General features: G+C 37.1%; 1 protein-coding gene across 4 annotated transcripts in view; it reads left to right on the forward strand.

The window, feature by feature from the left end:
- The window catches only part of SOCS6 (suppressor of cytokine signaling 6), a 29,620-nt gene extending 23,489 nt beyond the window's left edge, over positions 1-6,131 (forward strand). For all 4 annotated transcript variants that reach the window (XM_061364655.1, XM_061364654.1, XM_061364656.1 and 1 more), the window contains exon 2: positions 122-6,131. In XM_061364655.1, coding sequence (XP_061220639.1) covers positions 247-1,851 — 1,605 coding nt within the window. In that variant the 5' untranslated portion in view covers positions 122-246 and the 3' untranslated portion in view covers positions 1,852-6,131. The remainder of the gene's footprint in view (positions 1-121) is intronic.
- The last annotated feature ends 4,214 nt before the right edge of the window (positions 6,132-10,345 follow it).

The raw sequence follows: 10,345 nt of genomic DNA on the forward strand, positions 1-10,345 counted from the left end.
CTATTTGATACCCATTACTTAAAGTGCAGGAATTTCTGTTTTGTTTGGAGGGGAGAAACCCTTATGGATAATTTAAAAAATATTTCTTTTGTGGAGTTAATTGTTTTTTATTTGTTTTCAGGAAATGGCTCTTGAAGTTAAATGAGGCTGGATAAAACACATAAATGAAGCAGAAGCTGCTCTGCATGTGTTAGGGCTATATCACTACAAGCACTGCTGATCAGCCAGACTTGGTAACTTGTCATAATGAAGAAAATTAGTCTCAAAACAATTCGCAAGTCCTTTAACTTAAATAAAAGTAAAGATGAAAGCGACTTTGTAGTGGTTCAGCAGCCATCATTAAGTGAATTTGGAAAAGATGACTCCTTGTTTGGCAGCTGCTATGGTAAAGATTTGGCTAGCTGTGAAGTCAATAGTGAAGATGAAAAAGGAGGCAAAAATAGATCAAAAAGTGAAAGTTTAATGGGTACGTTAAAAAGGAGGCTTTCAGCAAAACAAAAACAGAAAGGCAAAGGCAGCACACCATCTGTAAGCTCTGCAGATGATGACACCTTTTCTTCCTCATCCGCTCCAATAACTTTCAAAGATGTGCGAGCTCAAAGACCTCTGAGATCCACTTCCCTCCGCAATCACCATTACAGTCCAACTCCGTGGCCCCTTCGACCTACAAATTCGGAAGAGACTTGCATCAAAATGGAAGTCAAAGTCAAGGCCTTGGTCCATTCCTCTAATCCAAGCCCAGCACTGAATGGTGTTCGAAAGGACTTTCATGACTTGCAGTCAGACAGTGTGTTCCAGGAACAAAACAGTGTGTTAAAAAATACAGAATCTCAGAACGGGGACTTGCATCTTCATATTGATGAACATGTGCCTGTAGTTATTGGATTAATGCCTCAGGACTACATTCAGTATACTGTGCCTTTAGATGAGGGAATGTATCCTTTGGAAGGATCACGTAGTTACTGTCTGGATAGTTCCTCACCCATGGAAGTTTCAACTGTTTCTTCTCAAGTGGGGGGAAATGCTTTCCATGAAGAAGAGAGCCAGGTGGATCAGGATGTAGTCGTTGCACCGGATATCTTTGTGGACCAGACAGTGAATGGTTTGTTGATTGGTACCACAGGAGTCATGTTACAAAGTCCAAGAGTTAATCACAGTGATGTCCCTCCACTTTCACCTTTGCTACCTCCAATGCAGAATAATCAAATCCAAAGGAACTTCAATGGATTGAATGGCACAGATGCCCATGTGGCTGAAAGTATGCGCTGCCATTTGAATTTTGATCCTAACACTGCCCCGGGAGTTGGAAGAGTTTATGATTCTGTGCAGAACAGTGGTCCTATGGTTGTGACAAGTCTCACAGAAGAACTGAAAAAACTTGCAAAACAAGGATGGTACTGGGGCCCCATTACACGTTGGGAGGCAGAGGGAAAATTAGCTAATGTGCCTGATGGCTCGTTTCTCGTTCGAGATAGTTCTGATGATCGTTACCTTTTAAGTTTGAGTTTTCGTTCCCATGGAAAAACTCTTCACACTAGAATTGAACACTCAAATGGTAGGTTTAGCTTTTATGAACAACCAGATGTGGAGGGACATACATCTATAGTTGACTTAATTGAACATTCAATCAGGGACTCTGAAAATGGAGCTTTCTGCTACTCAAGATCTCGCCTGCCTGGATCTGCAACTTACCCAGTGAGACTGACAAATCCAGTATCTCGGTTTATGCAGGTGCGTTCTTTACAATACCTGTGTCGTTTTGTAATACGTCAGTACACAAGAATAGACCTGATTCAGAAACTGCCTTTGCCAAACAAAATGAAGGATTATTTACAGGAAAAGCACTACTGAAAGCTTACGGGAATCTTGCATCTTGCACTTTGGGAATGACAACAACAAAAAGAGATTGAATTACAGTTTACAGACTTTCATTGCTATCAAAATCTTTTGCTGCCATAAAAATATTTCATTTTTGTGTGTAAAAGAGAAGTAATGCATTTGGATTTATGTTTGTTTTGGGGGGGGGTGTATTATTTTGGGGGGCTTTTTTTTTTCAAGAATGATCTCAAGTTTATTTTTAGAAGTGTGAAGTAGCTATCTTTCATCAATGTGCAGATTAATCACAATGTGAATGATCAGATTCTCCTTAATTTCCCCCAAGTCCTTTGCTGCTATCCACTGTGATTTTTATGCATTGAAAGCACATTTCATGTGTATTCAACGATAAGTAAAACTCAAATGAAACTTGTTCAATGGATTTTTTTTTTCCCCTGCTTTAAAATAGCCTGTTTGAAAAAAATGATCATGGATAAAAAACATACTGGTATTCTAAATTACAGAATTTGCATCTATGTTAAAAACAATTTCCCAGTATCCTAATTATGAATTTCTATAAGATATGCCCTAATGTAGAACTTACAGTCAGAGCTGTGTGATAAGAACATAATTAAGCAGCATATCTTTGGGAAAAAAAAAACACCTTTCTCCTCATCCTTGTATTGTCTATATGCTTTTGTGTTTGAGAAGGTTAGTTCAGCTGCCTTTTTGTCTCAGTGTTCTGTCCTTCTAAAAATGGCCTTTTAAAAAAGTCAATGTGTAGTACCTATAAGGAAATGGCAGTATTTCGGTCTTGTCAAATATTACCTTTAAAATCATGCCATAAGTTAAATGAACATCTACCAGCTCCCCATCTCTCTGTCCTTTTCCCTCCTACCTCCTGTTGGGGGGCAGAGAGGTTTTTTTCTCAATTTTTTTGAAAGATTCTAGGAATTGTTATTATGGGAATATAAATTGATAAGCCATTGTAGGGTATGGGGGAAAACTTCTAATGGGATGATTTCTATAACATATGTTCAAGCTATTTGAAATTTTATCATTTTCTGCTTTTTTTTTTTTTTTTTTTCATTTTGGAAATGCAGTAATACACTAATATCCTTTGGATAGTTTTCTCTTTTTTTTTTTTTTTTGAATATCCTTTGGGGAGGAAGGAACAGGACATGACATTTTAGATGGAAGGTGCTTAAAATGCATCTATCAATCTCTATTCTCATAGCCTTTCAGATTATAAAACATATGAACACTAACCCTGACCACAGAAAACGTCTGTGTCTATTGTCATAAAATATGTTTTGACATATGAAATATTGAATCAGTTAAGTAAATGTTTATGATATTTGTCAAAAATTCTGGCATTGAAGAGCTTACAGTTATTGTGACCTTCTGTAGGGAAAGACGTTCAGTGGGGATTACATGTTCTACACTGTAATTTTTTGTCATGCAAGGTTAATACATGGCATTTTTCTGTTTTGCTTCAGGTTTCTCCCTCATCCATTTCCCCGCCAATGAGTCTCACTTTAATTTGTTATCTGTTAAAGGGGTCATAGCTTGGGAGGGAGGCTTGCTTTGCCTGCGCCTGCCCCATTTTTTATTTTAGAATGTCATCTTCCCCGTCCTTGGTAGGAGTTTCTAGTCACTAAATATCAGTTTAGAAGAGGCTGTTCATCTTTGATAGAGCTTTCTTGTTTAGGTCATTTCCTTTCTTTGTTTCACCTGGCCTTTTGTCCCCTGAAATGAGTCTTTAGTAATGAATACAGTATTGCTGCAAGGTGGTGCAGTAGCACTACATCTTGGGTTGCCTGAATTGATAGACTAAATTTATATTTTTTTAATTTATTTTTCGACCATAATGTTTAACTAAAAATTAAAAAAAAAAAAAAAAAAAAAAAAGAAAATCAGAGGTAGAGAAAGGATGCCTTTGCTTTTAAGGGAGGGAGAATAAGGATTTCTTCTTTAGTCTGATAAAGTTTTAAACTTAAAAAGAAAAAAATCTAGAGCAGTCTATACGTGTGATTTGTTGGCTCTGCCATTGAGATGTATGTATGAAAGTGTGAATTGTGTTTTCTTTTTTTTCCTCTACTGATTTGCCCTTTTCCCCGTCACCGAATCAGGATCACAAACTTTATTCAGAAAGGCACAATAACGTATTGTATGGTACAGTGTTCTGATTCTGGCTGTGAGGAGGAAAAAGAAAATCATTTTTATGGATTTCAGACACATACTTTTGAAGAAAACCTCTGGCATTTTCTTCACTTTAAAAATTCTTTCCCCATACAAGCTAGAGGGCCTATGCATTCTACAGAATCTTCGAAAGATTATAGTATATTAAATATTTTCTTTGCCATTTAATACCACTATTGAATACATTAAACCCGTTTATATTATGCCACATACATTAACTTAGCAGTCATTGCATTGAAACTTAAATATTTGAAGCTGTAATATCCTTGTCTTATTGCTGAATTGAAAAACATGCAAGAACACACATGCTAAATTTTTTGCCCATGCCTTTATAAATTTTTTTTTTCACTCATACAAGTTGATGCCTTTTTTAATAAACAAAACAGAAAACAAAAACAACACACTTTGGTTCAGCTATCCAGTTTTTTAATTGCTTTCCTTGCTGTGTTCTTCATCTGTGAACTTCTTCAGGTCAACTTTGTCATCCACCCCCCCAACCCCCACTATAAAGCTTCCACAAAAGGAACAGTGTAAAGTGGTTTAGACCTAGAATGTGAGAACCATGTAGCACATTGCTTCTAAATAAAAAATGGTGGTGATATTTCTACTAAGCTCAAACTACTTTAAATCAGTAGTAAGTAGACACAAATACTTATTTTTACAGGTTTCATTAATCAGGACCTTGCAGGTTGTTTTGGTTTTTTTCATACTGAGGTTAACTGGCCAGCCAGGAGAAAGAACCCAGAAAAATTACTTTGAAAACATTAAAGATACTTACAATTTCTTATAATAAACATTAATTTAAAAGTAACTAATTTAGTTATGAGACAATTTAGAAGTTCTCAGAGTAACCATAAAAATTATGTTGACTTCTCCTTCATGAAAATTAGGGGAACAAAGTGTCCTTGATAAATAAAAAGAAAGTGATTGAGGATATTTTGGGGACCTTTGGAAGTAGACACACTAGGAATAAAAGCTAACTGACTATGATCCTTACAGAGGAGAAAAATGGCTATTTATGCAGCACAACAGTTTAAGGGTTCAAATGCAATTGAATTGTGGAAAAATGTTTTGAAAATAAAACTTTGGAATAAAGCTCCTTCTTTTGAGTATCTCAATTGATGTTATTAATAACATTGTTTTACTAGTTAGAAGAATAAAACAACACTTTATATTTGGAAATAGAAAAATAAATTTGCACAACTCATGTGGGTTTGGTTTTTTTTGTTTGTTTGTTGGGTTTTTTTCGTAATCCAGTGTTACAAACACCTGAAAGTGATTTGTATTCTTTGATCTATTTGAAGGATATAGCACTTATCCTGCTGTTGACATAGTGAATGCCATCTTTTTATCAAAATGTTTTTCTGTCAGACGGATCAGAAATGCAATTATTAATTAAACTCTTTGTTCTCAGATGAGCTGACTTTGCATTTTGGTAAAGCTAAATTCTTTCTGTGAATATTGACTGCTGGGCTAAGTGAAAGCTGTGCAGGTTTTGTTTTGATGCATTTTGTCTATGTGAATACTAGAATTATAAATTTAAAATGGCATACCAGCAATATATGGGCTATGATTCTGATGAGAAGTATTTTTCTGTTACTAAACTTTCAAATTGTGAGCTAAGCTATGGCTAAATTAACGATTGCCAACTCAATTTCTTAAAATCTTTTTATGACTGCAGAGAGCATAATTTACAAGCATTCTTTATAAACAAAAAATGGGCTAGATGGTAGTTCATAATATGGAAAATATGGCATTGTTGTATCTGGAAAGTGTTCTAAGTTCTACACAGATAATGAAAAATTCTTAAAGAATTTTCTATAAATACCTGTTGGGTTAAAGAATTTTTATAGTGATGATGGAGTGCCATGAAGTTAATACTTGCAATCCAGATTGCTGTAGTTTACACTTTTCTCTGCTTCAGACCTGGTGTGCACTATTTGTACTAAGCACACCACAGAGTGAATTATCCAAAGTCCATTGATTTTAATGTGTTTTGGTTTGTAAACAAAATTATAGTAATTTCTTGCACATTTTTGAAAAATAATTGTATAAGGATTTATGTATCTGCTTCTGGATACAGTGTGTAAATAAAAATTTCATTCACAAAAACATTTGTGGAGTGTTATATACCTTAATGACATTCTAAATCAAAAAATATAAAGTGACATTGTAAAGTCTGGGCATCTGACAAACATTTACATTTTAATGGTTACAGTTTAAATCGTTACATGTTTTTAGCCCTTGCTAGCTGACTGTTCAGTATTTCTGTTACACCAATTGTATTAATTTCTATTTTTCAAAGCAAGAAAAAAAAAAAGGACCAGGAAATAATTAGACTATTACTAACTTTTTTATAATTTCTGTTGTTTTTTTTTTTTTTACTTTAAATTACAGGATTTTGTAACAAGTCTCAGTTTCATCCAGATGTATGTTAATGTTAGTATACCACCTGTTGTCTTCCACGCAAGCAAATTGCACTTATTTAGTTTAAAATAATATATATATGGTGGTGTTCTTCATATACTCCCCTGATGCTGTCCTAGATTAATTTTAAAAAGACAGTGGTATTTTAAACCCTGGGAGATCACACAAATAAACCAGAAGATCAAGGATAAACAATTTCTGTCTTACAGAATATATGTACAGCTGTTCACATTTTCATCTAGTTGGGACTTATAGATTCACTACTCAAGGACAAGAAAATACCAACAGCTCCTTAGGTCTTAATTATAACTGGTTTGTTTGTTTGCTTTTAATAAACAGACCCCCCAGCCTTGGTAGCAAGTAATTGTTCATATTGTCCACAGCTGATAAGTGCTTTTCTACTATATTCTCTAACTTAAGTCCTAAACCAGTAACCAGAAATAATTCATAGCGTTTGCCATTCAAGAGAAAACCTCTTTCTCCTATTTCCTACTGCTGGGACTAGCATTTCATGCTCAGTATGGTGTGAGGTTTTTCTGCCAGTACGTGGGGGATCTTGCTGGGGTTTTGTTACTAAATCTGAATGATGGTCTTTACATCTGTTCACTTCAGAAAATATGACAAAAATTAAACTTGCCCTCAAATGTTTCCTTGTCAAATGGAAAAAGGTGAGTAAGAGTTAATTTTACAGATGTATGTAAAATTAGCATGATCCAGGCAGGTCTGAAATGTTTATAATCAAGATGCCTGTAATCCTAATTGTTTCTACCTCACATCCAATCAGCTTCATAGCTGTGAGAGTAGAAGAGAAACATGAAGACACTGCCAGATGCAGAAAGCTTGTGGTATGTCTGATAACGTAACCCTTGTAACAAGTCACGGCTTGGCAGTCGGGGGGTTGAATTAAGTCATCCTCCACAATTAAAAGAAGACCTAAAAGATTACAAAAGTGTAAGATCTAGTAGAAATCCTTAATATTCAAGAAACAATGTTCGATCTGTTCCGTATTTATATAGAAATTGCTTGCAATCTGTGCTTTTTTTTCTTTCAAAGGGTAATGTTCAGCCAAGCATTTTAGTACCTTTTGTAAAAGTATTATGTGCATCTTTGACATTTCTGGTAAGGTAATACCTACTTTTTCCTGTCAAAGCCATGTGGAGTAGGAATAGGATATTGTAGGGAGTGGAGACAGTGGTTATTTGTTTGTTTTTTTGAGGAATGACTCAGAGATAGGAGGTGTTGTTTCTCCTGAGACAGGAGGCTGACTTTTTCTCAGACCAACTTGCTGCATATTGTCAGTAGACTACTAGCATGTTTACTGAATCTGATTAAATGTGAACTTTGAAGGTGGTACTACAGGGGGTTGGGGTAGGCAGGGCCCTCATGAAAAGAGCTTAAAAAAAGAAATGAATGTTTCCTTGCATAGGATGAGGAAGGAAGGATAAACGAGACATGTTTCATTTTTGGTGGGTGCGAATGAGTAAGTTTGAATGCACACAGAGGAAGGATGCATAATGGAATCTGGACTGCTCCTGATACGGACAGCTCAAGTGCCACTTGAGCAATTGTGTGTTGAGGGAAGAGTCAACATACACTGAAAGGAAGAGGAGCTGTAGCAAAGGTAATACAAGTTTGGTGAAACTTTAGAGTAACTGTGCCTGATGTTAAATGTGTATTGTGTTGTTATCTGTTCTTCAAAATTGCTGTAATTTTAATTCACAAAACTCTTTGGCTGCAGTTACAGTTTTCATGGCTTTGTCACATGGCTTCGCATTCTTCTTGTCAGCCTGCTGCAGTAAGAAGGTCAGCTTCTGAAAGCAACCCCTGTTGGTTCCAGTTATTTAATAGGAAATACTAAAGTAGATGTAGGAAATAATTGAAATATGTTTTCCAGGGTTCTTAATGAAGTAGTGAGGGCATCTGTTATGTGATCAACATCAGATCTATTTCTTTATGACATGTTGTCGTTTCAGTTACACACCTTAAACTAAGAAAGGAATAAAAACACCACTTGAATTTCTCAGGTTGTCACCAGAAAACTGGCTTGACCACATCACGTCAACCAAGGGGGTAGCAGGGCTGAAGACATTTTTGGCAGAGTTTCTTTCCCACAGAATATCGCCCCCACCTTTTCCTCTGCCTCAGCCACCTGCTTTCATCAGGAGACAGCAGCTGTCTTGTTCAGTTTCTGGTTGAAATTTATTTGGATTGCAAAAGGTTTTCTGTGTCCACTGCTACAAACTTGGATTTCCACTGAAAAGCATACTTTATATTTTCTTTCAGAGCATCTTTCTTCCCTGGTTGTCTGCCTTGTATCACTCCAAGAGGAAAATAAACGTGAAGTTTCTAACCTTCCTCAAACCTGAGCTTGTCTAAAGCAAAACTGCTTCTGGTTTTAATAGACCCATTTCAAGTCATGGAAAAGTTACCTGAGCTGTTTGTTCTGAGCCAGTAGTGTTTTCACAGTCTTACAATGCTGAAACCTCTAAAAGTCTCAGCTTCGAGACTTTATTGTGCAATGACTTCTAAGATACTCCATAGCTCTTATGGATCTAAAGTTTGAAAAATGTTAAGATTGAAAAACTAAGTCTCTGAAATTCATCCCATTATCTTTGTCCGTTTTTTTAACTCCTGCATTAGAGCACCAATGGGTGGGAACACCAGTAAAATAAAAACCATTGTTGTGATAAGGGTCTGAAACCTTGTCGCAGTGAAAACTGTTGCTTAGCTCTGCTGAATGTAGGTGTTAGGGCAATTCCCAAGTCCCAGTCAGAAGGATGTAACTCATGTCACTCCTGAAAACAAAAGAGGGATTGGTGTGCTGGGTAGGTGGCAGGGCGTGCATCTCCCCTGGTGGGTTTTCTGCCTGCACTGGGAGAGTCCACAGAAGATATGACCTCTCATATTTGAGTTCCTTTTTAGGTTCTGACATCTTTTTCAGATCTTGCCCCTAATGATAGTATGTTGCTGGTTGGCGACGTTCTGAGAAACTCCTGTCCTTCCAGGTTCTGTTGAAAGTAAAAGGTAGCAAGTGCAGGTCCTTGCTAGACTTCCTCCTTTTTGTCACTTATCTGTGACAATCAATAACCAATTTCAAGTTTCCTAACTTCCTCTTATGTTTTCTTTCTCTTCACATATCTTTTAAGTTTCAGTGGGTGAATCCAAATGATAGGAGGACAAAAATCATTACTGTACTTTCTGAGGGATGGTTTGTGGTCTGATTACAGACCACATGAAATTTAATATTGACATTGTTAACATCTTTAGGTTAGCACATTAGGATGTGTTAATAAAAAAATCATTACATGTGTGGGTTAATATAATGCTGAAAGTGAGGACAAACTTCACGATCATCACCCTGAGGAGTCACTCGGGAATTGATGTTGGGACCGGTCTTGTTTAACGTCTTCGTCGCTGACATGGACAGTGGGATTGACTGCGTCCTCAGCAAGTTTGCTGGTGGCACCAAGCTGTGTGGTTCGGTTGATATGCTGGAGGGAAGGAATGCCATCTAGAGGGACCTTGACACGCTTGTGAGGTGGGCTGATGCCAACCACATGAAGTTTAACCCTGCCAAGTGCAAGGTCCTGGACCTGGGTCTGAGCAACCCCAGACACAGCTACAGGCTGGGCAGAGAAGAGATTCAGAGCAGCCCTGCGGAGAAGGACTTGGGGGTGTTGGTCAATGAGAAAATGAACATGAGCTGGATTCAGTGTGCTCTCGCAGCCCAGAAAGCCAACCGTATCCTGGGCTGCATCAAAAGGAGCGTGACCAGCAGGTCGAAGGAGGTGGTCCTGCCCCTCTGCTCTCGTGCGACCTCACTTGGAGTATTCTGTGCAGTTCTGGTATCCTCAACATAAAAAGGACATGGAACTGTTGGAACAAGTCCAGAGGAGGGCCA

Source organism: Neopsephotus bourkii, unplaced genomic scaffold (genome assembly GCF_033783945.1).
Source record: "Neopsephotus bourkii isolate Nb327-2 ecotype Australia unplaced genomic scaffold, CSIRO-AGI_Nbou_v1 NB_1248, whole genome shotgun sequence".
Classification (NCBI taxonomy): Eukaryota; Metazoa; Chordata; class Aves; order Psittaciformes; family Psittacidae; genus Neopsephotus; species Neopsephotus bourkii.